At 41.2% G+C, this 27,695-nt stretch overlaps 4 protein-coding genes across 11 annotated transcripts in view; 2 read left to right on the top strand and 2 right to left on the bottom strand.

The window, feature by feature from the left end:
• Window positions 1-670: 670 nt before the first annotated feature.
• On the bottom strand, window positions 671-9,494 carry mob1a (MOB kinase activator 1A). The gene is given in 7 exon segments (XM_040019785.1): window positions 671-2,548; window positions 4,435-4,551; window positions 4,553-4,599; window positions 5,226-5,359; window positions 6,763-6,856; window positions 7,293-7,459; window positions 8,603-9,494. Coding segments are annotated over 7 exon segments (651 nt in total). The 5' UTR covers window positions 8,617-9,494; the 3' UTR covers window positions 671-2,470.
• A 1,245-nt stretch (window positions 9,495-10,739) lies between these two features.
• Window positions 10,740-15,959, top strand: mthfd2 (methylenetetrahydrofolate dehydrogenase (NADP+ dependent) 2, methenyltetrahydrofolate cyclohydrolase). Its single transcript, XM_040019783.1, has 8 exons — window positions 10,740-10,982; window positions 12,524-12,708; window positions 12,821-12,943; window positions 13,225-13,377; window positions 13,466-13,573; window positions 13,655-13,747; window positions 13,845-13,970; window positions 14,797-15,959. Exons 1-8 carry the CDS (start codon window positions 10,903-10,905, stop codon window positions 14,943-14,945), a joined length of 1,017 nt encoding a protein of 338 aa, XP_039875717.1. The 5' UTR covers window positions 10,740-10,902; the 3' UTR covers window positions 14,946-15,959.
• Window positions 15,960-16,516: 557 nt separating this feature from the next.
• On the top strand, window positions 16,517-21,093 carry arl6ip4 (ADP-ribosylation factor-like 6 interacting protein 4). Its single transcript, XM_040019784.1, has 5 exons — window positions 16,517-16,759; window positions 16,835-17,158; window positions 18,310-18,427; window positions 18,528-18,597; window positions 18,678-21,093. Exons 1-5 carry the CDS (start codon window positions 16,597-16,599, stop codon window positions 18,732-18,734), a joined length of 732 nt encoding a protein of 243 aa, XP_039875718.1. The 5' UTR covers window positions 16,517-16,596; the 3' UTR covers window positions 18,735-21,093.
• Window positions 21,094-22,582: 1,489 nt separating this feature from the next.
• The window catches only part of LOC120726288 (membrane-associated phosphatidylinositol transfer protein 2-like), a 40,733-nt gene continuing 35,620 nt past the window's right edge, over window positions 22,583-27,695 (bottom strand). For 5 of the 8 annotated variants that reach the window (XM_040019749.1, XM_040019746.1, XM_040019750.1 and 2 more), the window contains 10 exons: window positions 27,480-27,644; window positions 26,317-26,604; window positions 25,600-25,748; window positions 25,404-25,520; window positions 24,807-24,923; window positions 24,129-24,277; window positions 23,806-23,955; window positions 23,524-23,704; window positions 23,242-23,370; window positions 22,583-23,105 (listed from right to left, as the gene is read on the bottom strand). In XM_040019749.1, coding sequence (XP_039875683.1) covers window positions 22,722-23,105; window positions 23,242-23,370; window positions 23,524-23,704; window positions 23,806-23,955; window positions 24,129-24,277; window positions 24,807-24,923; window positions 25,404-25,520; window positions 25,600-25,748; window positions 26,317-26,604; window positions 27,480-27,644 — 1,829 coding nt within the window. In that variant the 3' untranslated portion in view covers window positions 22,583-22,721. The remainder of the gene's footprint in view (window positions 23,106-23,241; window positions 23,371-23,523; window positions 23,705-23,805; window positions 23,956-24,128; window positions 24,278-24,806; window positions 24,924-25,403; window positions 25,521-25,599; window positions 25,749-26,316; window positions 26,605-27,479; window positions 27,645-27,695) is intronic. The other 3 variants (XM_040019751.1, XM_040019752.1, XM_040019753.1) reach the window with 2 other exon arrangements.

Here is a 27,695-nt window from a genome sequence, read left to right as displayed (position 1 = left end):
TTAAATAACAATAATGATTACCATCTTTAAAACTATTAGAATTTTAAGTCTACAATTTAGTGGCGATCGCAAACAAATTACCAGCTTTAGTCCCATTTAGATTCATAGCCTGGATACTATCATACACTACTCAATCACATAAAGCCAAAGTTCAGTCAAAACGTTATAAAAATTAAGTCAATTAAACTCAATGGATGTCAGTTTGTCCAGATAGAAGCATCAAACACTGAGAATTTACTTCTTGTGCTTTGTTGCAAATGAAAGCTACAACAGGTGCACTGCAGAGCTAACAAGACCACCTGCATAAGGGAATGGTTTTGCAAATGGTTACTAGAATATTGCTCTCTTTATCACTAACTGATTTTTCTCTAGTATTGCTTTTGCTAGTGTTCTTGATGGCACCTGCAGCCCATCATGCCATCCCAAGAAGTTCTGCTGTGTCTCCCTGCTCAGGAGATAGGCGGTTACTCAAGGAGAGCTGTGCAGGGCAGTAGAAAGCCATGAACCCAGCATCAGCACCAGTATCTGCTCCTGTAAAAGCCCTACAAAATGATTCCCTGGAAACTGCTCAGCTGCATGTTACTAAATGAACTGTCAGAAACACTAATATTGGTATTGATAGTCTTTTAAAAAGACATGTCATGGAAATGCAGTACACACCAAGCAGCAGTGTCTTTTCAGTGTTTATTGAGTTTCTGATCTATCAATGCCATCATATCAGACACTTCCATTATGGTAAGGCACAGGTTTGTTCAGAGAAAACACTGATCTTATGTACAGCAAATGTGTGGTCGTGGTACATACAAACAACTCTTTCTTAGCCTGAATGACCAGCCAACAATTGGTCCAATAAAAACAAACAAACAAACAAAAAAAAAAAAAAAAAAAACTGGTTTCATTCATTTCAAAGCCCTTTTTGTTATACAATGTTCAAAAGATAAAGCCAACATTTTGCAATGCAATATGAAATGTAACGTCATACCAAAATCTTAAAAATAAAAATCATGAGGGAAAAAAAAAAGAAAATAAATTTCAAAAACATGTCATTGAATACAGATTCAAGGTAATGCCTGGAAATGCCTGCAGAGTACTGACTTGACTAGCATCTTGTGAGCCGTGAACTAAAAGTTTACAATTACACCTTTACCTTGGTATGACGACAAGTCTTTCTTACAAAGTGGTAACAAAAAATAAAATGAATCCTGCTGCCCCTAAATCTAATAGTTAGTTCCTGTTGTGCATAATTTAAGATCATAATTGGTCACGTGATTGTCCAATAGAAATTTAGGTCCAACAAGAATTCCCTTGATAAAACCAGACAAAGCATTCAGCAGGAATATAATCTGCTTCAGTTTATAAAAAGATGGTAGTACAAACAGCCCTGCTGTTTGAAGCCGGAGGAACTGACCATGCCTGAAATACTGCATACATCTCAGGTGTACAGGTGTAATAATAGTAATAGTTATCCACTATGGTCCACTTCAGGGGGAATATTTAGTAAAAATTTTGAAAATAAAAGGAAAAACAAAGAAACTAAGTACCAGCAATGACTTTAATCGGCACCACAGAAAAGAACTAAAACTTTTTAAAAAGTTCACAGATTATATTTTGCTGTTAACAGGTTGACTTTACACTACATAGTCCCTTCACAGGGTCATTATAAAAGCTATAGGTGGAACCAAATTGTAAATAAAAGCACTATATCTCACATTTTACTATTTTAATCAAATAAGGAAGGAAAAAAAGTGCAAAAAGACAGTAATGTGTGATCAAACTGAAACTACTGGAGTCTAAGATGATGTTCTTTTATGGTGTAAGAGGAAAGGCACCTTACGATTAACTATCACTGAATCTCGTCACATAATCAGACCTCTGTTAGCGTGTGGGATATCAGATACACAACTAGCGCGTGACAGAGAGCTCTATATACTGTTAATATACTATAATATACTGTTACATTTTTTTGCCTGCCTTCATGTAATGTTACAAAAGCCCTCTGAAAACCTTTGTTAACGTCACTACCCCCAATCCTTCCTGTTACTCTCCCTGTAAACTAATGACAGAGAGTTAAAAAAGAAAAACCTACGTTTGGTCAGTTTCTGTAATTACAGCGGATCAGCTGTGTTTCACTTCAACTTCCAAATGTCCTTGGTCCAATTAAAAAAAAAAAAAAAAAATCAGTAGGTTGCTCTTAAAGAGTCACTAACCACAGTCCTGTATATAAAAAAAAGTTTACTCTACAAAATTATTTTATGATCTTGTGAAGCTAAATAAACAAAAAACAGAGGCTCAAAGACAGCAAACAACCGAAAGGAACAAAAGGGAAAGAATACAGCAAAGATTCAGGAGATACGAGGAGGAAGACACAGATTTTCAGAGCTGAGGCTAGAAGTCAGAGGTAGAAGAGGTCACAGACAGCGAAAAAAAGGAGGAAAAAAATGTTATGAAGGGAAGACGTGTGATGAAATGTCTATCTGTCCTTTGATCCAAGCTTCTCGATCAAGTCGTGCAGGGGAGCGAGCTCTCGCCGGTCAATGAGGTTGAACTCCTGTAAGAAAAAAAGTTTTTAAAAATTACACATGTATTCCAGATTAGTTTCTAAGATATATTTTATAATTAAATAATTAAATGGTTCTCAGACCTCATGGATAGACACAATGTGAATGATTAATGTAAACATTATTTATCTATTTAGGAGAAAACTAGACAGGGAACCTTTAAGTTTACAGTGTAAAACTATAAAATAAAAGTGTAGCATTCACTAAAGCTCAAAAATAAAAATTTCTCTCCACAACCAACACAAGGCCTGTACTATGAACCAGGATTTGGGTAATTTCAGGGTTAACTTTGGTTTCTCTACTATGAGGATGGTTCACTTCTTACCAAGGTATCCTGGTCATTTACGCTGAAGAAATAACCTTATGTCCGAGATTAGGAATGGATTCATGGAAGATACCTCAGGCCTCCATGCTCAGATAGCAGGAACATCTAAAGTTTTTTTTAGTAACTTCTAAAGTCTATGTCTGTCCACGCTGAACATCAGTCATAAAAGATAGATTTTAAGACACGACTGTATTCACTGACCCCCCGGCCTTGACTTTATTAACACAGCAGGTCTTTTCCCATCATACTGACTGCACATTCACACAGGACCTTAATACTGTACTGCTCTACTGTGCTTTTCCTATTACAGACACACATACGGCTGCTTTGTCTGCATTATAGTTTTATCTTCTGTAAATTCAACTGCTTTGGTGACAGTAGACCTAGGCATGTTTGTGATGGCTGCCAACACCACCCCTTTAACATGAGTGCTAGATTCATAAACCCTGGGTTAACAACCATATCCGTGTGACCGCTTATCCTGACTGCTAATGGAATCCTGCATATGTCGACCTTTCTTTGCAGGCGATGGCCTCTTATTATTGTTATTGAGGCAGTTAGAGCATCAGTACCTGCACTAAAACTGGCATTTAGCATCAAGCACGTGTGACGCAAGACACTTAAGTACATTATGTATAGTCTATGATAAAAAGACATCTTAACAGCACATAGTATTTACTGCCACACCCTATTAAGATGTGGTTTTATCTTGTTCTGCAACTGAGAGTAGCTCAGTTTATTCCTGTGTTTGAGCAATGTCAGCTATTGTGACAAGTGTGGTCTGTGAAGGTGTTTAAATATCAATTTGAATCTTCTTTTTTTTTTCCTCAAAAGTGACTTTTTTTTTTCCTGTTTGGCTCTTCACATTACTTTTTTTTTTTTTTTTTATTATGTGGACATTACCACATTTAAGGATCTTGAAGAGAACCGTGTGGACAAAAATAGCCGTGCAGGCACACGCAGCACACTGCTGAACAGAAATAAACCGGGAGGCCAAAGAAGTCGCCAATCACAGTTTCACTTAAAAGTTAATGTGCAATGGACGCCAGAGAATTAGTGTGCACATGATCAAGATGAAAAGGATGAGAAGAGGAAGCTAACTTTCTAATTATGCCTTTCAGCAGAGTAATGACTACTATTTCTACATGGAGGTGTGTGTACATGCAAACATTTCAGGAGGATTTTAACTACATCTGTCTTCTCCACAAGAGTCTTGCAGCAAGATACTCATGTCAGGCGAATGTGCATGAGTCACATGTATTCTAATTTAACTGCTTACAGACTGAGGTAGCATTGCAAAAATATGTGGTATCAGTTATGGAAGTGGCTCAATGTAGATATATATTACAAGAAGTTGTCACTATCTTAAAAATGCTTTTATTCAAACCTGAGCCAAATGGAAACAGTTTCAGAAACATTATTAGTTCCCCCTCACAAAGATTAGTCAACCAACAGTAAGAGAAAAAAATGACTCGGGACTCTTTAGATCAGTATATATATATAAATAACAGTCCAGGTATGAAAGGGGCTGTAGGACCACAAACCACCTACCTGAACAAAGAAAATGAAGTGCTTGAAGGAGGTGTTGAGGTGGGCCTCCTCCTGCAGCTGCATCACAGAGTCAAAATGCTGGTGGTAGATGTGAGCGTAAACCCTGAACAGGCGCTTTCAGGATGGTTTTGGCCACAGACATGAAATTCTTGGGAAAGGGAACTCCTGTAGGGGAGAAGGGGTTGGAAAATGCTGATGTCAAGAGAAGAGAATGCGCTGCCTCAATGTCCACTATGCATTTCATCCTAAATCCAGAGGATTGCTGGACTTTTAGCTCATTTGCCTAGCTTAAAAATTGATGTTTTGATATAAAACTACAATGCTGATAGTTAAAGTGATACTTTTCCAGTTTAAAAGTGATAGTATCACATTCACAGACAGACTGGCAGCAGGAACTGTAACCTTCTCATGCGCTGTCTTCCAGTTTTAAAACCTCAGCTGTAGAAAATGAACAAAGAGAAAGCTTGTTTGTCTAAGGGGCTTCTTGGCATCAGTCTGCTCCTCAGCATGCAAGACACAGTTTAGCTGGACTGAAGTCATGTGACTGGCTTGGACCGCCAACACCATTATCCTGCTGCCCTTGGTTATCTTGTCTGTATGTTTAGGATTGCATTGCTTTAAATGCCAAGTGTGCAGCTAAAAAAACTTATTTCTGCTCTTTGGTCTTTTTTTCAAAAACACAGAAGACCAATAACACCGTAATTATTCTCACAGGCTAAAAGTAAAGTCAAAGGAAACATCCCTCTATCTGTTAAACACAAACAAAAGCTTTAAGTTTTGTTAAAACTCACCGATCTTGGAGGGGAAAAGTGTCTCATCATCCAGCTGATCCTGCACCCAAGTCATCAAATAGTCAATGTACTTGGGTGCAGAGCATTTGATGGGCTTCTTAATATTGGTGCCATCAGCCCAGTGATACTCATACCTTCAGAGAAAGAACAAAATCAGTAGTCATCTCTCAGATTACCACCTTGTTTCACTAGTTAAACTGGACTTGCTGAAGAAAAATGAGAGCTCTGAATATAACTGTGTATCTGTCAGGACAGTGGAACGTCATCTGGTAGCTGACAGGCCAAAAAAAGAACAGAAGAGGGAAATGCAGAAGTTTCGTAGTCTTGATGGCGGCTATGTCAACAGGAAGTGAACCCCCCTCGTCTCTTCCTCCTGATTAGAGACTGAGCGCAGAAAGTCTTGGCAGGACAGAGGATAGGGGAAGAGTCTAACTAAACAGCTTCTACAGGGTCCACGAGCAAGACTGAATTCCCATGTTCCTCATGTGACATTCAGATGACTGATTTGAAGCTGATTTAACCATCTCACCACTCAAAATGTGATCTGGGAATCTGATTCTGCAGTTAACTCAGGACATCAGGTCTTAACAGCTGGACCAGGTCTCTTATGTAAAAGAAAGCTATTTTTATCTCAGTGACACTTCCTCGTAAAACAACGGCAAATAAATAGATAAAATTTAATTGTGGAGATGATAAAACACAGGAAGTGGACCCGCATGAAATGAGTCAGCTGAATTTTGCTTTATCTGACACACAGTGCAAAACAGATTTAGCTTTTTCTTTTTGTTGGTCTTTTGTGTGTGTTGGGTGGGTGTGTGTGTGGGGGGGGGTGATTAAATCCTCAACAAAAACATTATGTTTTGGTATCAAACACTAAAAAATGTTTCTCTCATAGCTCAATAATAACCCAAGTCTTAAAAGTCAAAAATCCACTTCTCTGAAATGTAAAAATATATAAATAATCTCAAGTACAGTCAAAGGTCAAAATAAGATGTAAATGAAATTTAAACTAAGGCATAAAAATTTACCTTTACTCTGCCTCTGAGTTTTGCTGGCCGGTCTAAATTTCTATTGGCTTGTGAAAAAAAGTTTTAACGTTTTGTTTTTAATTGAATTAATTAATACAATCTAATGTTATCAAACTTTTTATTGTGTTTGTATTGCAGGTCTGTTTTTAGTCACAAATGTGGCTCACATTTCCATGGCAACACCTACGTGCTACAGTTAAATGAAGCACTGGAGCAAAGAATTTGTGTCGAGAATTTTTTATAATCAAATTACTTGACTAATCGCTGCAGCCCTAGTCTCGGTGTTGTTGTGTTGAATTGATAAATCTTACAGATGGCTCTTGACATTACCCATATACGCATGACAGTGGGCCATCGTGGACATCATTAACCACACAAATCGATAAAGCAACTAAACACCCGTGGTTTTCCTGCTGTGTCACAAAGTGACTTCAGTTAAATACGCCCTAGTGAAAATACTTGCTCTAAATTAAGAGCACAAACATGAGGAGGACAATGACTGGCGTTACCTTGGTCCTGCAGACATCACGGAGCAGCTCGTCTCGGTGCAGAACTCGGTGATGGTACCGTACAGCATGTTGATCTGGTTGAAGAAATCCACCGCTAATGGAAAGAGTAAATTCTTATTTGTTTTATCCAGAATTTATGCATGTTATTATTATGATGAAAGAACTGGGAGGGGGGGTTTGCAACAAATTAGATTATAATAAGTATTTTAGTATCATCTACACTCACAGTTTAATAGATTTAAAAGCACAAAATGCACATAAGCAATATATTTAAACATACCATATTTTATTAGAGATAATATATAAAACATGTAATTCTACAATCCCTGCTTAATGCAACAACCAATTATTTACCATTTTGCCAGCTGTGTGCACTCTTCTATGACCCTACTACTCTTTTCACACCACAGGGTGGTGCAAATGTGCAGCACCTGTACAGAACTATTTTATTTATGATTCATACTAACACTGGGCACAGGTACAAACTTTAACTGGTTAGTTGGATACTGTGTGTGTACTAAGTCACTCACTATTCACTGCAATCCATTCATTGAGATCCTCTCCTTCTGGCAGCATGACAGCCTGTCTCAGGTTTCCGCTACCCAGCGTTGCCTCTGCATGTTTCAGCAGCTCATACTGGTGGGAGCCCTCTGGGATGTTCTTCTTCGGCTTGAAGGTCTTAGATGAGCGACTACCACTGGAAAGAAATCAAAGTGGATCTAAGAAATATTGTCTTCACGGTGGTCATGTGGCACAGGCCATATCTGTCTGCTCCCTCTCCCCTGTGGGGTTAACGTCTGCCCTTCAAATGTTGACAATGTAATTTTTACATCTTAAATATCTGATATCTGATAAATATACTGTTAACTGGACATGTTGATCTGTCTGTGTCTGATCCCTGCATGGCTGACTTTCATGTGTTTTCCTTCCTCTTTTATTTTTTTCCTTTATAAGGTCTTTTGGGGTAAGACTGTCAAATCAAATGTGTAACAGGACAGGGAGCTGAACATAATAAAGACTGAACTTGTGATAGTGAACTATATAAACAAGAGACTTTTCTCTAAAGTGTTGTTTTTAAAAGGCTAATCTTAGAGCAGATCCTCTTCCTGGGCCTTGATCTAAACACAGGAGGACTCCTTTTCATGTGTGCACTCAGCAGATGCAAGCTTGGTGGTGGACATCTATGAACTTCACGCTGAATCCAAACTCGTGATGGATGACCGCTGCAGCGTTTGCTATCAAACCAAAAACTTTGGTTTCCACAGCGTCAGAGCCGTGACTCAACCACATCATAGTGTATACCCACTGACAGGAAATACACCAGTGTCACGGTATTACTGTAAACAACGGAAACTTAATTAGCGGCGTTGCTTTACACTTTATAACAACCCAGCGAGATTAGACCTCCAAAGGTGTGGCTCATGACTAAAAATTGAATGTCTAGCATCGCTTAAGTCAATTAGAGAGTGACTATATGAGCTAAGCTGGCTAACCAAACGCGAGTTAGCGCTGCTCACCAGGCTAGCAAAGTTAGCACGTACTAACTCACTACTTTAAAAAGTTATAGTTCGTGAGTTGTGGCGAACTGTAAATCAACAGTTTCCCGGTCATGTTACAATCATCAGTGGTAGCTCTGCGTAAGAAATGGGTGACTTTAACATAACTTAAAACTATACTAAGACTGGGATGCGGGTAGCTGACGTCTTTATGTAGCGGTGTCTTATTTTATCGCCGCTTACTTCCCTTGACTGAACTTCGTAGAAGCGCAGCTAACATTAACCGCAAGCTCCGGCTGTAACTCAACGAGCGCTTAAAAAAACAAAAACATTTTTTTACTTACAACAGGAAGCTCATCTTGGCGCAGGAATCGTTTAAGACCCTCGATTTGAACTCTTAAAGCTGGTTTAATAAACAAAAACGCGTTTTAGAAGTACACTGTGCGAGGCACTTGTCAGTGGTGCCTGCTAACAGCAACAGTGAAGGCTAACATGAACTGCACCCACAGACCCTCTTCCTCTGTCTGCTGTCTGCAGCAGCGCAACCGGTAGTCTGTCGCCCCCTTCAGGCTGCCTGTGGGTACTACTACGTACATATTCCAAGATCAAAAACTTTCTGTTAGAAAGCTGTTACTTTCTTATGTGTCATCCTGGAGCACTGTGACATACTGTGACACTGTAATACTGTGACATAGAACATTCCCCTTAAGTTCTATATGATTTTTTGATTGTTTAATATGAGGATAGTGAGACAGCAGTGAGTTGTGAGTTTGAAGACAAAGTTAGAGAGGTAGGGCTGAGAGGGTTTGGACATGGTGCAGAGAAGAGATAGTGGATATACTGGACAAAGGAAGGTGAATATGAAGCTGTCAGCCAGGAGAAAAAGAGGAAGACCTCAGAGAAGGTTCATGGATGTAGCGAAGGAGGACATGCAGAGGGCTGGTGTGACAGAGGTAGATCCTAGGGACAGGGTGAGACAGAGTCAGATTTCAAATCAAACAATGGATATGTGATCTAAGTGCAGACTGTCAGCTTAAATCTTTTCCATTTTCAGTCAAATAACAAGCTATTTCATGGCCAGGTGAGGCCTGTTCCCTCATTATAGCAAAACTAATTAAGCAGATAAAAGATCTGGAGTTAAAGGTCTAAAGTCTTGGATTTGCATTTGGAACTTGCAATATGAGTCAAAAAAGACACATCAGTTCAGGTGAAGGCATCATTAGTCTGGAAACACAAACTTATCAGAGAGATATCAAAATATAAAATAAATAAATATATAAATGTATATATATAAAATAAATAAATAAATCTTTGGATATATGAAACAAGATGAACTTGTACCTGAAAGATGGAGAAGAGAAGAGAGAGACAGCATATGATCTGAAGCATACAACATTATCTGTCAGAGAAGCTACATATTCATTTATAGCCCACCCTGCATGTGCTCTCCAGATAAGGAACTACATCTCGGTATTCTCCAAGCTCTAAAGCTAGGCTGTTCGCTTGTGGTTACACCAAAGAGTGAGAACAAACAGTGGCAAACAGAGAACAGATCACTGTGTTTCAAAAGGTTCAGTCAGGTATTAATTTTTTCCACAAAACCTCCAGCAGACACTGGGGTTAACTCCAAAAAATCTACTGCCTTAGAAATGTTTTTCCTTTAAGAGCCCACAGTTTGAAATAAACATGAGTACAGATAAGACCTACATTTAATCAAGTGCTTGACTAAAGTACAATTCTTGTTATGTGTACACAAGTGAGTACTTAAATGTATAAAAATCTGCTTTAATACATCCAATAGATAAATGTGCCATGTACGCCATTATATTTGTAGTTGTTTTTTGTTATGGTTTCAGAAAAAAAACGTTTTAAAGGATGTTAAAGCTGCCAATAGGGAATAAAGTAATTACAATGGCTCAGCTTGACCAAGAAAGCCATGATAATCATTTAGTAATCTAATAATAACAATCCAGTTTCAGTGTTGGTTTTAGTTTTCTTATTATAATGTGGGCGTTAAGAGTTAGGAGCAAGATTTAGGAAGTTCAGAAAATGTATTACAATACAAACACAACACTTCATTTGATAGACTCGATATTAATTTACGCCAAAGCCTCATTAAGCTGCAGTGTCTCTGAGCATTGCAGGGTGTGACTTTGGCCTGCGGTGAAAACTGCAAAAAGTTCTGTGAAAATACAAAACAATTAAGTTAGTTTTGCAAGTATATAATATGCTTAAGTTTTTTTTATGAATTAGCTTATAATTCAGTTGATTCAAATGTTTTTACCACACCTAGACTTGGTTTCAATGTTGTTTTAGTTAACTATGATGATCCTGGTTGTTTAAACGTGGAAACTGTACGTGAAAAATACCTTTAAAGCTCTAAAAACGACAACAATTCTGGCCTGGTACCGCTCATGAACTTCCACGCCTGTGCCACGCAGGGCTGCTGTAAAGGGGCAGGGCTCTGGTATCCGCAGCAGAGGGCTGGTGACTGATAGCAGTGACGTAGGCAGCTTGCACGAGCGGGGGGGAGGTGTTTAAAGCCGCTCTGCTCCTCTTCCTCCTTCCCAGCCTCTCTCCGTCAGACCTGGGGTTTCGTAACCGGCGCTGTACCTGTGTCTCGTCTTCTGTGAGCCGGTGAGAAATGGCAGCGCTCAGGACTCTCAGGAAACTGTGCCAGCACACACAGCACCAAGTCTGTAAACTGCACACGTCCGCCTCGAGGTGAGTCTCCTCCGCACGTCTGCTGCGATCTGAGCGGCTTTAACGGTCATTTTACGACCTCTGAGGCGGCTCTGTTACCTCACTCAGTGGGAGTGTTTTCTTCTTTTTTGTTTTTTGTTTTTTTTCGTGTGCCCACTTGTTTGTAGGCTTTTGTGTACGCGGATGAGGTCGCTGGGTTTTATTCTGCTGGCTTTTATTGTTTTATTGCACTAAACGTCCTCAGTGGAACACATTTCGCAGCGCCCCCAGCGTCAAGCCGGTAATATTGCAGGTGTAGATGAGGCGTGGGGGGGCTGGCTGATGAAATCTGTGTGAATGCTTGCACCCAGTGGCAGGCTTCAGGTGGAGTTCGAGATTTAGTTGTGCACACCTGGGGAAAAAATGAAGACGCAGGGCAGATTTGATCACATGGTCTGTAAAACCTGATATAACACGCTGAGAGTAATGCTGCAGCAGCCAGTCAGCAAGTGTCTGTATGTGCAGGTATTTATTGGAAACGTGCTGAGTGCAGTGTGACTACATGCAATTAACTAATCTTTCACACACACACAAAAAAAAACTACTCTTAAATCTCGTGGGTCCTGCACATGATCTGCGTGATTTACAAAGACACAAGGCTGATAATTTAGTGTGTGTGTGTGTGTGTGTGTGTGTGTGTGTGTGTGTGTGAGATTATCTTACATCACTGCTTGTGAAATTAGATCTAGTGGGATCACGTTACTTCAAGTTAATTTCATTTATATGCCAGGAAAATTTCTGCAAACTCAGCTGCGAGAGGTACTAGTGCTGTGTTATCATGTGCAGAATAAACAATAACAAAAGATAAACATTATGAACATGAGTGATTCAAACATTTGTAAAGAGAGATCTTTCCTCAGCCTGTCGGGGGATTTGAACTTCTATTAGCCCTGTAACCTCGACACATTGCGTCTGGGACCTGATACACTGGTCCCATTCTCCCCAAAACACTCAATCCTTTTCTCTGAAGATTTAATTACTTTGGACAGGATAAAAGTGATGGTTACATCACTGTCGATGGCTCATTACTCTTCAGTTATTAGCCCCTGCGCTCTGCTTGTCATTATATAACGGAGAACCATCTTTGACACTTGTGTAAAGAGGACAAAACGGTGCGGCAGCCGTCTGTACAGTCCTAAATACTGTACATGAGTTTTAACCATCGAATATCTCTGACCGTGCCTGATGGTTAGACGCTCAAAGAGCCTGACTTTCCTTGCTTGCTTCTACCAGTTTACTATACATATTGAAACATAAGTGGTAGTAAAGCATGTGGCCCAGTCTAATGTCTAATTTTAGAGGCTAGAACTGGTGCTTGGATTAAGGTTGAGATGAGTTTACATGAGTCCTAGTTGAAAGAATTTTGGCTTAGCTTTGGCGCCACAGTGCTGTTATTTGTGCCATGTTGGCCAACGCTTTTCAATAAAGCTGTGTACAAATCTGTCAGGAATTAAACAATGAATCCCAGCTTCTTGATGCCCAATAACTTGTCTTCTGACCACAATTGTCTCGCCAACTCCCAGGCAGGAGGCGGTGGTCATCTCAGGAAAGAAACTCGCACGGCAAATTAGGGATGAGGTCCGGGCCGACGTAGAGGAATGGGTCTCAACCGGCCACCGAAGACCCCATCTGAGTGTTATTCTCGTGGGAGACAACCCAGCCAGCCACTCCTACGTCCTGAACAAGACACGGGCTGCGGCTGATGTCGGTAGGGGTTGTTTTTTTTTTTTTTTTTTTTTTTTTTAGGGTGGGGTGCACATTCCTCATACGTGTGATTGGCAAAACTGCAAATGTTCGCCTGTGTGTTCGACCTCCCACAGGAATCTCAAGTGAGACAATTCTCAAGCACACGAACATCAGTGAGGAGGAGTTACTGGACTTGATCGATAAACTCAACACCGACCCCCGCGTGGACGGTCTACTGGTACAGCTGCCTTTGCCAGGTACAGAAAAACTGGGAAATCCTGCATTGGGAGTCGGGTTTGCGTACGTGTGCGTGGTGTCTAGAAATCCAGTATGACGGCTGAATGCAAGCTTTGGTGAACGTGTGTTTGCAGCGCCTACGTTGGAGCAGAAAACTGCCCACCTGCCTTCTGTCTCTTGCTTGGATTTTCTTTCATGCTGGAGGCAGAATTTGCTCTGAGAAACTGAATTTGACCTTATCACGGTGAGCAGAACGAGTTGATAAAGTTGTTTTGACTGTAACTCCCTTTTGTTTGGACAGAACACATCGATGAGCGTCCAGTCTGCAATGCAGTTTCCCCAACCAAGGATGTGGACGGTTTCCACGTGGTCAACGTGGGCCGCATGTGCCTGGATCAGTCCACCATGCTCCCTGCCACTCCCTGGGGTGTTTGGGAAATTATTAAACGCACAGGTAACTATAGTGACCACCTTCTTCCTCTCAGACTCTTCAACAGCATTTTAACCCTATCTAAAAGATTGCAAATTTTCTTATCTTCCAGGTATTCCTACTTTTGGGAAGAATGTCGTGGTTGCCGGACGCTCCAAGAACGTGGGCATGCCCATCGCCATGTTGCTGCACACAGACGGCCGTCACGAGAGGCCCGGAGGTAGGACAGGATGTGTGCGCGCATTGCTGGGTGATAAAACTAAAGCGTGTGCACCCCTAACGCCTCTGTTCTCTGTGGCAGGTGACGCTACAGTCACAATTTCTCACCGATACACTCCAAAGGATCAACTTCGCCAACACACTAAAATTGCTGACATCATTGTGGCTGCCGCAGGTTTGTTTGTTGGTTCGTTTGTTAATCTTTTTTGTCTTTTTGCTGTACTTCACTAACTGTACTCTTTGTGCGTGTGTGCGCGTTACTGACCTTTCAGGGATTCCAAACCTCATCACTGCAGACATGATCAAAGAGGGAGCGGCTGTGATCGACGTCGGAATAAACAGAGTGCAGGACCCCGTCACTGGAAAGAGCCGACTGGTTGGGGATGTGGATTTTGAAGGTAAGGCTTGAGAGGGAGAACATATGTGAACACCTCAGTGCTCCACACAGGCATTTAAAATTGTGTTCCAATAAAACGTACTACAGGCAACCTTTTTCAACTCCCCCTCCCCCGCGCACGCTCTGTAACAGCTGTATCCTATTACAGTACCACACTCAAGTTCAGTGAGCTTTTTAAAGCGACCCACTCTTTCATAAATGTTTGTAAAAGCACACTGCATGGCTTTGTGCTTGATTTTTATACAGCTGTGGCAATGGGACTGAAAACGCCCAAATTCGAAGATTAAGCGGTGTGACCTGCTAGCTTTGTCGTTGTTCTGGAGCTAGATTAGTTTGTAATAGTTTCTAGAAAACATTATAATGATGTTTGTTGTTTTAATTTGATTTCTATATGTGACAATATGACACAAAATGTCAGATTTTTCCCATATTGAACACTTGCAATTCACATCCAAAAGTTATTACAACCAAGCTGGACCTTGCTTTACATCCATGCAGATACATGCACAACTCTTTGAGTAATCCTGCTAGCAAAACGAACCAATGACATCGCTTCCTTCATGGAGGAAAGGGAATAAATAAATGTTTGATAAACAAACATTTGGCACAGACTTATACTTTGCTTCTTGGAAGCTGAACGTGATCATGTGTCTGGAGCACATGCTTGGCATCATGTTGCCTCATTACCCGTGTTATTTATAAAGTGACCTTTATGTTGTTTTCAAATTATATTTATACACACGATGATGGAAGGAGGACCTGATTTCTGGAAAGTTCCATTTGGTGTATAAGGTCTTAATCGTCATACTTTTCCTGTGCACTTTCAGGTGTGAGACAGAAGGCGGGATTCATCACCCCAGTGCCAGGAGGCGTTGGCCCGATGACTGTGGCGATGCTGATGAAAAACACTGTCAAAGCAGCCAAGAATGTCCTCCTGTGTCCCCCACAGAGGATCCGCATGGCTGTTGCGTCCTAATTGGATCAAGACCACATCCCAGCAACAGTGACACATTCCACCGACGAGCCCACTCTCCACCTTCCCAACACTACCGTTATTATTTATTTTATTTTTTTTACTTGGAGCAACCTGCCATGCTCCCCTTGCACATGGACTGGAAAGATGATAGCCTTATGGATCTCTTTCTGCTGATGTCGTTAACCTTTCATGACTCCAGGTCCAGCCATAATTAGACTGTTACATTCACTGATGCAGCAGCATGTTTAATGTAACAGTGTTTTCAGTATTTATCATTTGCATTGTGCAAGGTTTTAAAGAATTTTCTGATATTATGTTATTTATTGGTACATTGACACAGTGTTTGAACATGAGTGAAAGCGGGTGGTGAGGATTAGCTTGCCGGGTGACTGAAGCCTTTCTGCTGTATGTCTTTCTATTAGTTTATCCTGATGTGCAAAGGGTGATAAGGGCTAATGTCATCAGGGGCAAGTATGTATATCCGTATACAAGCTTTAAAGATTCACAATTGCCTTTGAGAAATCTTTGAAATAAATATTACAAATGTCTCCTGATGTTTTTCTGTTACTTTTTAACTGCCAAGTAAATGATGTCCGTGTTTCCTGCACTTCTTTCTAGTTCTTTTCTTTTCCTGTTTTGCTGTAACTGGATGCACCTCTCGCCTCAAGGAATGATCTTGGAGTTGAAGAGCAGTAAAGTTTGAGTTCACTGAGTTTAGCGCTCTGTCTCAGATTTACTGAATATACAAAAAATAATTAAGACCGACTGAAATCAGAAGGGAGATCTGGGGGATTTGCGTATTCACTAAAATTAAATATTTGTGTTTTTACTTTGTTTCAAAATGTAGCTTAAAACAAAGGACAATGACCTCCGTCTTAATTAAAATTGACAGCATACACTCAGTGGACATTATTAGGTATAATTTCCTAGCAATGGGTTGGACCCTCTTTTTACCTTCAGAACTGCATTAGTTCTTTGTGGTCAGTTACATATTTATATACATTCATTTATATATATATAAAAAAAAAAAGAGTAGTGGATAGTTTGATAGTACTCATTACTTTTAATTTTCTGCTCTTGTGTTGAAGTTTGTGTCCCAGTTGCAGGGAGTTTGTTTATTTGAATAAAATTTTCAAGGAAATACTTCGTCCTGTACTTTCATTAGAGTGAAGATTTATAATTTGGGTGAGCCCCAGGGGATTTTTTTTTTTTTTTTTTTGGTTAAGTGGGCTGTAGTAGTCTGGTATTTGGAAATGAACCAAAACTGAAAAAACAGACTGGAATGATTTAATTAATAAATATCTCAAATAAAAATAAATAAGATAATAACGGAATGTATTTAATAAAGATGTGTTTAAAGATGACGACACTTCGGTGTATTAGTTTGAGATGTGTAGATGACAGTGAGTCTATTACCTTGCAAAGTGTCTCATAATAAAACACTGCAACTATAATAATTGTTAATTTATTTCGATCATGTAAACAATATACAGGTACATTTAGCATTAATAATAATAATAATAATAATAATAATAATTCAAATGAAGTGGGAACTAGGTTCCTCAATCCGAGAAGGCGACGGAAGGAATTTGACGTGCACACTTCCGTGTTTGTCGTTCAGTACGGTCTGTAAACAGTTGTTCTGTGAGCCATGGACCGCAGCAGACCATCCGACAGAGCTGGCAGAGAGAAAAAACACGAGAAGAAGAAACGGAGACGATCCTCGTCCTCCTCTTCCTCCTCTCCATCATCTTCGTCTTCCTCCTCCAACAGCAGGAGTCGGAGCAGAAAGAAGACGTTGCACAGGAGCAAAGGTTGGAAAATGAAATGCTAGCATTCACAGGAAAATCAGCCTCATCATCGGGTTATATTCTCTGTTTCTCCCCCAGATGAGAAAACACAAAAGAAGCGCAGAAGGCACTCGTCTTCTTCTTCCTCATCTTCCTCATCCACCCCTTCCTCCTCATCGTCGTCATCCTCGTCAAGTGATGAGAAGAAGAAGAGCGAAGCCAAGAAGAAGAAGAAGAAAAAGCAGCAGCTGAAGAAGAAGAAGGCGAAACTGAAGAAGCAGATCAAGAAGGAGAAGAAGAAGTTGAAGAAAAAGGAGAAGAAGATGAAGAAGAAAGCAGAGATAAAGCAGAGCCCAGCAGAGAAACCTCCATCCTACCTGGAGGTGTGGCAAACTGAGGAGGGGGCCGTGGAGCTCGGGCCTGGTAGGACATCACACACAACCCCACACTTCACTTCAGTGGATCAGCTGGTCACGCAAAGTCTGACACAACAAAATAACGGTGTTTTTTTTTATATTTGATAAATCAAGAGTGGGATTTGTTTCGCAGCTTGTGAAACATAAGGACTTATTAGGACACATTACTTCCTAGTCTAAGAAGTAGTGCACTGCAGAGCAGGATAATGCTGGCAGGCCACAAAGCTGCAGGAATGAGTTGTTGAAGCTGGGTTTAGAAGAGAGGTGATGAGCAGCACCATGACCTCATTCAGAGAAAGAGCACTACAGATGTCGTGTTTGCTTTGAGAGTGTCAATGGAGACGTTTAAAGGAGGTCAGAAGGAGCTGCACTCTTTCTTTATAGATCTAAATAAAGCATTTGATGGGGAGCATGAATGAGGACACCAGCGGTAGGAGTTGCAGATGGGTTCAAGGTGGAGCGAGATTACATTGGCTCTGAACCCTTCTTGTTTATAGTGGTGATGTTAACAGATGACATTGAGATCCTGTTTTTGAAGATCTTTGATTTGTAGAAAGATTGTTTTGTTTTTTTTAAATAATTTGACCATCACAAGTTGATTTCACAAACTGACTTGTTGGGACAGCGGCATTCTGTTACAGCACCACACTCAGGCTCTTTAGAATGACCCTTCTTTCACAAATGCTTGTAAAGAGACTGCATAGGTAGGCGTTTCTGGCACTGAAAGCACCTGGGTTTAAATTAAGAGCTGTGGCCCAATGTGTATTTCCTTTTTAGTTAACTAAAAATGTTTTTTTTTTCCACATCTAGTTCATTCTGATGGTCTTGGTAAATCAAATCCCCATCAGTCTACTTGTCACTTGCATTTGTTGCCAGCCTAAATTTTAGACTAAAAGTCACTTTTCAACCATACATTCATTCAGCATTTATTTTGTAAACTTTAAGCACTTTATCTACCTCACACCTATGTTAGAATCACCATGCATGTTTTAGGACTGTGTGAGGAAGCTCAAGTTCCTGGAGGAAAGCGCCTTTACCTTTATTAACTCAAAGTATATGTAGTCCCATCAATTCTGATATTCATTCTGATATCGTTATCTGGTTATTTCCTCCTCTCTTTTTTCCAAAAATGAATCTGGTGAATTTTTGCCTCTCCAGTCATGACAGATGAGCAGAAGGCCCGTCTCTCCACTAAGAGGCCCCTCACCAAAGAGGAGTACGAAGCCAGGCAGAGCGTGATCCGCAGGGTGGTGGACCCTGAAACAGGGAGGACAAGGTAAGCAGGGGAAAGCGTGCCACAAGAGTGGGAGTTTGGAGGAAGAATTCACCCACCCTGGTTAAACTGGTGATCTTTTCCCCCCCCTGCTGTCTTATAGACTGGTGAGAGGAGAGGGGGAGATCATAGAGGAGATAGTCAGCCGGGAGAAACAAAAAGACATCAACAAGGTATGACAGAAACCTTTCAGCTGTAATTGCAGTAATGTGCCGTTATAACTGTTAACAGCTAGACTTTATTCATCTCACAGCAAGCTACGAAGGGAGACGGGGATGCCTTCCAGAGAAAACTGGGCATCAACAGGTAGAAGATGATGTCACCTTCAGCTTCATCAGCCTGAGAGCACCTTCACTAAACAGATCTGCAGAAAGTAACTCGTCAGTGTACTGAAATACACTTCATATCAAATAATAGTGATAGCAAAATAATACTGTGATGCTCTCCTGAGGTACACACGGTAGAAGTCATAGTGAGCTGCTTGTAATGGCTGTCAGATGTAATCGAGTAGATAGAAAGTAGTGCCTACATAAAACTGCTGACAACAAGGATCTTACTGGGATTCTGTTATAGTAGATTTTTGATTTCAACAAAAGACATTGCTGCTGATTTTCTGTAACACTGAGCTTCATAGAAAAGTTTCATTTAATTTAATTCTTGTGCAAAGTCTTTGCTTTAAGTAATGATTAATCCCAGATAAGCGTCCAGTTCAGCTGTCTGATATCACCTTCTCACACCACCTCATGGTTGTCTTACATTTGTATCTCAATTTTTTTTTTAAATTTCTCTAAATAAATCTCCATTTCTTTGTGAAAGTAAAGTCTGACTTCAGTTCCTGCTCTCATTTAAAAAAAAACAAAAACAACAAACAAAAACATCCTCGTTTCAACTCAGTGTGTAAGAGAAAAAAAAAAAAAAAAAAAAAAAGCCCAAATGCCTTAGTTGTTCTTTATATGTTCTTTATACACTGTACATAAAAACACAAGGGAATGGGTAAAATGTAGTTATCCAAAACCTACAAGATACACACCCTGTACAGGTAAAATATTTTCCAAGCATGACATTGTGTTGCAGATATACAGCCTTTGAACGATAACTGTTGGAGGCGGAGCTGGAGACAGCGATGGGATTGCCTAATGTTGGTGAATTATGTCCCACTCTCTTCTTCTTCATAAATTTCCTTTAAAAAAGTCAAACAAACCAAAGTCCTGTTTAGAAAATATGGCCTCCATCTTTTCCCACAAAGTAACACGAACAACGTCCTTCAACGTGAAGTCTGTTCGGGGCGTGATCGGCGTACGTTCTCGCCGCACAATGGTCAATGTAAGGCAGTAAAACGGGAAATGTAAGGCCTCTGGTAATGTGTGTGTTGGTAGCAGAATCAAAGCGATCGTCTGCCCAGAGGTTGCAAAAACTGCACGGATCGCTTCTCTGGATTTTTAATATCCGGGCGTTTCAGATCAGGGAGCATGGTTCAGTAGCTGAAAATGTTAGATGACTGCATGTTTTCCAGGACTGACTGTCCTTTTTTTGTTTTCAAGTTACAATAATTGTACAAAGAGCTATTCTTCAACAAGCAGCTTTTTTCCTGTTCCTTTCTTTTTTTGTTTTGTTTTTTAAAGAGTTATGGCTTTAAGCCGATTCTTGTCAAGGTCAAAATGCAGAGGGACAGAAGTACAGCACGAGTCACACTCTCCTCAACCAGCTGACGAAAATATAAAATAAAATCAGTGCTGATTAAAGAGGTTACAGGTGCCTTTGATCTAGGATGTTTTACATCGTCTATTGAAAATGTGAAGTGGATGAAATATTTAGAAACACATCTCAGCACAATACAATTCAACTGCATCACAAAGTGAAGCCTCTAAAAGGACCGCTAATTTTAAAATGACACCTCTGAAGAGGGCCAACGCAAACTGAAGGTTACATCATCTGTAAACTGTTCATCGCACTTATGTAAACCATTTGTTTTGTTACCAGGCTGACTGTTTTATAAATATTAAGTGTGTCTGTCTAGATGCCCATATATTAAAATGGAAACATCACAACAAAACAGCGTGTCTCTCTGCAGGAGAAAACCCAACAGCCAAAATTAGGGCAGTGCCGTTTTAAGGTGAGTTACCCTCTGCAATTTGACGTCTGTAGACCATGTGCCTGTTCACCTGATTGTCAATGCACTGTGACGTGTTTCCTCAACAGTCTGTAAGATCTGGTGGTGCTACTCGGGAATATTGCACGTTTCCCCCTCGTGTCTGAGCCCATATTGGTCCACTGCTGTCAGCTCTGTCTGTACATGATTACTAGAGGTACAAATAAATGTTATTTAAATGAATAAATCACAATTTTGTTTTTAAACCAGCTTTAGAAAATAAATGGCCAACAGTATTAAAGCAAAATCGTAGCTCTGTGTTCCTACTTTCAACAGCGTATTGTACAGGATTTACAATTTGCACATTTCTTTTCCTAAAGGCGCAGCAACACAGAGAAAGAGACCTTAACCTAAGGAGGATTATCTATGAGAACATTCAACACCTCATTTTACAGCTTGGGGATAAACAAGAGAGAGACAAGCCATATCCTGAACCCCCCCCCCCAAAAAAAAGTTAATAACAAAAACAAAAAAACAAAATATTTTGACACAAGTTCTGTTGTTACAACTCTGGTGATCTGAGAGATAAAATAACAGAAATACAACACTGTGCCAGGCAAAGACCTCTGAGGTTTGGTTGCTGCAACTGAAGTTTGAAGGAAAGAGGGAAAAAAAAAAAACAACACATCATAGCTAAAGTAATCTTAAAACACATTTTGTTCACGAAAAAAATCCATACATTTTAAAATTTCTATAGTCTTAAATAACAACAAGTATCATCAATCAATAAAGTATATCCTGAATGAGACGGTGTTTACCCCCAGAGTAAAGAAGACACTTGAAACTGATCTTCAGTGGACCAGATACCAGATCTGCACTGTAATGTAACAATTATGTACAAGCCTTGTTAAGGCATTCAACTACATACTTACACAAACTAACCCATTTATTATGTTTCTGTTTTTACACAGGAGATCCCTCCTTTCCTCTGCATCCACAGACGGCTTATCCTTCAGCACTGCTTCACTTTGGCACTTTCCCTTACAGTACTGCTTTTCCCTATAGCAGAGCTGCACGCTACTCATTCAGGAGGGTACGGCAGCGATGGCATAAAGTGAAGTGTGAGATGCAATAAAACCCAAGAACAGTTTCAGCTGCAGCCACAGTTAAAGGGTAATTACGCGCTTTGCTTCGTGTTGCGTTACATGATTCTTCGTGTCTAAGGGGCGACCAGAAAACAAGCAGAACGGGAGTGTAAAGATGTTAACCCTCTCAGGCTCAAATTAAGTTTTTGTTGCTAATGCACAAAAGAATACCTGAAGTGGTACTTCCGAGTAAAAAAAAACCTCATAAAATATGTATGTGGGGTAATTAGATCGTTAGCTTTTAACTGTTGCAAATCTGCAACGCCTGCCTTGAGAGGGTTAAATCTGTTCGGTGTTCCTTAAAAAAAAGAAAAGAAATCTAACAAAAATTAATTTTGGCTTCTCGATTGTTTCCGTGTTTACACTAAATTGACGAATCAGCTTCACCTGATTCTCAGCTCCGCTCTCTGACTGGAACGTACCTGATCATCGCGTTAAAAAGGACGCAGCTTTAAAACTGCTATAAACAAAGTTCGTCTCTGTAGTCGTTGTTGTGCTTGCATTGGTCACGTTAGTTGGTTACAGCTGCTACTGTAACAACTCTGTGTTGTTTGCATGGGGCGTGCTTGTGTGTGTGTGTGTGTGTGTGTGTGTGTGTGTGTGTGTGTGTGTGTGTGTGTGTGTGTGTGTGTGTGTGTGTGTGTGTGTGTGTGTGTGTGTGTAACTGTCTCCATGTGCTGGAGGAGCAAAACTGACCTTGTATTCAAGACTAATAAATATTTACTAAACAGTACAAACAGCCTGGATCCCTACAATATTAGCTTTATTTGGTTGTGTGCACTTTCCCGCCTTGGGGCAACACTTCTTGAAATGTTGGTCTGTGTTATCATGAATGTTGCCTCATGCTCTGCCCATAAATATCTGTGCTGAATGTGACTGGTGTTAGTTTTTATAAAGAGTGATTTGTAGCACCTGATTTTTTTTCCTTATGGTATTTTACGTATCTGGTGCAAGAAGCCAACTGCTTTCCACTGTTTGCGTTTATATTCACGTCACTTTGCGTCTCTTCCTCAGCACTGCATTTGTAAGTCACTCTCCCGAACCCTGCATCGTGTCTCCAGTCTCATTTTGAGCTGAAAACTCCTGGCTCCAGCTTGGTGCTGCTGCTGCGGCCCCAGCAGCTGGCCGTGATGCTCATGCTGCGCTGGGCCCCTCCCTGGCCGTGGCTGTGAGCGCGCTCCAGCCGCTCCCGCTCCAGCCGCTCGCTGTCTGATTGGCTCTGCGTGCGCTCCGGCCTGTTGTGGATGCTGCCCGTCGGAGAGCTGGGGGCTGGCTGAGAGGAGATGGTGCGTAACAGATGGTTCCTCTTCCTCAAGAAGTCACTGTTTGCTCCCAAGCCAAAGCTGCCTTTGCGTAGCACCATGCGTGCACTGGTGGTCTTGGCTGGCCGAGAGCGATGGTTGTACTCCAGCTGGGACAGATGAGCTGCGTATCCCTCTGTGATGAACTGTTGAAGGATCAGAGAAACAACTGTCAACTAAAAAGCAACACATTTTGTGGTGACTTGAGCTTTTACTTTAGTTTTTTTTTTTTTTTTAATGTGAGAAAAGACTATTAACAGGATCGTTTGCAGAAAGTGATACCTGGCACTGGTGCTGCATCTTCTTAGAAGGTCTGCCAACAATGTATATTTGAGAAGAAGGGAGGCCAATGGAGGTGTAGACTGAGATGTCTTTGGTTGATCCATAGCCAGCAAAAATCTTCATGTGTGCCTGAAATCGGAGAAATGAAGACGAGAAATGTTCAATCCTGGCTTCTTCTAAACAAATGGGTACATTTTTAAAATAATAACGGGTTGTCAGCATTTGTCGCTTCTGTTCCTTATTTAAAACACTCACTGTCCCCTCTCCCACCCCCACTCTGACCTCTGTCAAAGACTTGAGGAAGTTAGCCTTGTGCCTGAGCGGGTCGTGGACCAGGCCATCGCAAAAGGAGACAATGCCATGAGGGAAGTTGTGCTGAGACAACCATGCCACTACCCGTTGCTTCTGCATGTCTGGCCGTCCGGTCACGTAGATGATCAGATAGCCTAAATCCTGCCAGTGCCTGAAATAAGGAGAAGCAGCAGGACACACCAGATCTTAAAGTTCAATCAGGGAGAAAATATGTGAAGCCAAGAAAACAGGAGAGGTAGAGCAGCCAGCTACCTGACAACATCTACAGCTCCAGCTCGCACTTTGGGATCACTGCCCATGATCGAAACGCTGGCAGCAAATGAACCATCGATGCTGAACACTACGAACTCCGTGCTACGTGGAACAACTGTCAGGTAGCTGTCAGCGAACGTGTGGTCACCCCTGGTGAATAAAAAGAAAAAGAGTAAGGAAACTGAAACCAAAAGATTAAAGAAAAAATGAGCTGCAATAAAGTGAGCTAAAAGTCAAATGGAAACCAGGCTCTGTGAAGATAAACGGACAAAAAGCTTGAATATATAAAATACAATAACAGTTTGGTACCAGGCTAATCTCACCTGACCACCATTTTAACCGGGTACACGCCGATTCCCAGACGCTTGTCCTCTGGGATGACAAAAGACACGCGCCCGCTGCTGTTGGTCACCTCGGTGTTGAAGTACACCCATTCTCCCGATGGTGGCTGGGTCATGATGTGGAGGTCGACCTGCGCAGGAATGAAAAGGAAACAAAAGCGTTTCAATACAGCCGATCTGCAGATATTTGAGTTTTTTTTCATATTTCCTCAACCCAGAGGTAAAGTTGAACGAAAACAACATCGTCTTCATTTTTATGATTAAATATTTCACGTTAAAAAGTTTTCTAAATGTTTCACATTATTAGTGAGTGCTCAAATGTAGGGCTCTACTAGCCAACTGGTGAATACTCTAGTAAGGCCAGTGAATGCGACATACTTGTGCTCAAGCAGTGGCTCAGATTTCAAGATGTCCTGGGTCAACGGACCAATTTTCAATAATATATCTTGAAATTTATGAAGCTAAAATTTCACAGCAATCATTATATATACCTGAACTTTGGATTGTTTGTCAAACATAAGACACATGTCTCAAATGTATGAGACTTAAAATCCACTTAGAAGTGAACTTAAAAAAAAAAAAAAAAAAAAGAAGCTCAAACCCAGATTTCCCAGGTATCTCTAACAGCAGGAGAGCTACTAAAGACAGAAGCATGTTCACCTTCTCCCCGGCCAAAGTCACCATGTCCAGAGGGCCGTACATGAAGCGGCCTGTCAAGACCTGCTGGCCATCTTCAGTGAAGACGGCGTCATTCACTCTGTGGTTGGCGGTCACGTTCTGTCAATGCAGAAGAAACAAAGGGAAAATGCTGATGTGTTGCTTGATCTTTATTTAAACATAAACAGTCTACAAATACCAACAACTTTTTTTTTTTTTTGCATATTGGTTGGAATTGGTCATTAATAATCTTTGGCTGTCGTCCAGAGTGTCGTCACGTCTCCTTCCCCTCAACCCTAACGGCAGTTACTTCCTTTTAAAAAGGAGATCTTCCTTCCCACTGTCACCCAGTGCTTGCTCATGGGGGGGGGGTCATCTGATTGTTGGACGTTTTCTCTGTATTATTGTAGGGTCTTTGCCTTGAAGCAACAGTTATTGTGATTTGGTGCTTTATTAAAATTTTAAATTGAAATGAATTTAAAAAAACAAAAACAAAAGGGCTATCTTTTTGATTTGTAATTAGATGGCAGGTATCGTAGTGTCCCCGACTAAACTTTAAAGCTCTCTGAAACAGACTTTGTTTCCAGATAAGATGCTCACCCTGATCTTCACGTGAGTCCTCTTGCGGAGCCACTTTTCTCGAGGTTTAGAGGGGGTGAATTCAGACACTTCTTTTCCATCGAGCTCCAGAATGCTTGAGTTTTCGTGCCTCATGACCTGAAAGGGGACAATTCAATGATTCATACTGAGAATTTGTGAATAAGTCCTAACACTTTCATTATTGCTGTTTACTCACCTGCCTCAGGAGAAAAGACACAACATCAGTAGATTCCCAGTATGATGCGTGGAACAGGTGCGGTAAAGCCACTGTGGGGAAAGCTGTTAGGGCATCGGGGCAGTACAGGGCAAAGTCCAGCCGCTTTGTGCCCCACCAGCGTGCTGCAACTGCAATGGGAATGGAGTGAATAGGGTACAGAGACGTAAGATGAAACTCAAAGAGCCAGCATGAGGTATGTGATGCCACAGAAAGGTGCAACACCCCTGATCTTATAGCAAAAAAAGAAAAAGAAAAAAAAGAAAGAAGTTGATTTCAAATTTCAGCCACACTCATCACCAATCCCAGCAGTTCTTCAGCTACAGGAGGGAAAGGAAGGAGTTTATAATGGTTATTATCAGCAAATTCGAGCAAAGCTGAGAACAGGAACCGATAGTTAGAGCTGATTACATGAGCAGCTGAAGGTGGTTATTTGTGGTAGTCTGCGTGTGAAAGAAGATGAATGATTTTAAAAGCCCCGGCAGCATCTAGATTTATGGATTACCCCTCATCAGTGACAGTGAATGCACCTGAATCGCTGTGAATTACATTTTAGAAAAATGAAGTGAAAGGGAGGCAAAGAGGCTTTTTGGAAGAGCAGCACTGAGTCTTTTGACTGTGGCACAAAACAGAGCAGCACATGGAAGAGAGCCGTAGCCTCACACCGATTTCAGTAGCTCCCTTCCTTATAAAAAATACCTTGGTCCACTTCAGCCTGGGAGTCCAGTGAGACCAGATCAGATATAGCAAAGTCCAGCCCTGCCCGGTAGTTCTCGTACTGGCCGGTGGGACTTAGAGGTTCACTAGAGTCTGCCTCATCGTCCAGCTCTGCCGCTACGTATGCATCAGAAGATCCTGCGGCCTGGCAAGCCTTTGTTTCCTTACGGGACGTGGGAGGAGTTTTCAGGAAGAATTTGTTTTGTGATGATAGGGCGAGTAGGGACAAAAGACTGTATTTTTTGGATTGGTTAACCTGGTTTGATTCAGCTATGGGGGGAAAAACAACAGCAAAAATAACAAAAAGATAAAGAAACCATATATGATATGATGAATACAAATTCACTTGTGACAGTTTAGGACAGCTTGGAGAGTTTTAAAAAGAGCTGCGACTGTGTAAGCCCTAAAGATATATTAGGAACCGCTCAGGTAAATGGGGCAGAGTGATGCTGTTGCAGAAGAGAAACATGTCGTAATCAGTTTAAGCACATTTCCAGGGTTATACTGTGGGTGGCTGAACAGCAGTGTTCAGGCGCAGTAACATGAGGCACAAATAAATGTTCTGGTAACAGAAGTGAACGGGTGAGGGGGAGGAGGAATTCAAAGGACATTCAAACAAAGAGGAAACAGTACCGGTTATCTCAGCAAACACTGCAATAGGGAGTCGACAATGCAGGAATGGCTGAGGGAAACAGGTGTCTACATGCATCGCCACATTAATTAAATGCAGCACTCGTTCATTGCATTTACATTTAGACAGTGAATAAGAGAAAGACAGACAGTGGAAAGTGGCTCTAAGCTGGTTTCTTCTCCGGGACTCTGATCTTGTCTTAGTTTTAACAGGAGATGGATAAATCACCTTACATGAGTCTCACTTCAATCCCAAATCTGGCAAAGCAGAAAAGAGCAAAAAGGAGCGGGACACTCAACGTGGCTGACTAGACTGTTTCTGCAGGACAGCAGGGTGTGTGTAGAGTCAGAGTGAGAGTAAATGATGTCGGAGTGTTGGAAAGAGAAACTAGGACAGATAAAAGCAGATAAAAGTTGGGCTGAATGTGAGAGAAAGCGGGAGAATTACTAGAAGAGTGTTTGTGTGAGTGGAAGGAAGAGAGAAAGAGAGACTGTTTGGTATTGAGAGCACTTACTGTTGGCTATGTTGGTGGCAGTGTAACTGTCTGCCATTCCTGAGACCTGGCTGGCAATGCTGACCTCACTGGCCCTCCGCTGGCCCCGGGAGAGGGGGCCCGTTACGGGGGATGAGGGGTACGAACTGTCCATGAAGACACCACCATGAGACTGAACAACATCCGCTATTGAGCCCAAACAAGGAGATCCCATTAGACAGAGACACAGGTAAGGGG

This window comes from Simochromis diagramma, unplaced genomic scaffold (genome assembly GCF_900408965.1).
Source record: "Simochromis diagramma unplaced genomic scaffold, fSimDia1.1 OVJJ01000822.1, whole genome shotgun sequence".
Lineage (NCBI taxonomy): Eukaryota > Metazoa > Chordata > Actinopteri > Cichliformes > Cichlidae > Simochromis > Simochromis diagramma.
This window is presented reverse-complemented; position numbering and strand designations above follow the sequence as displayed.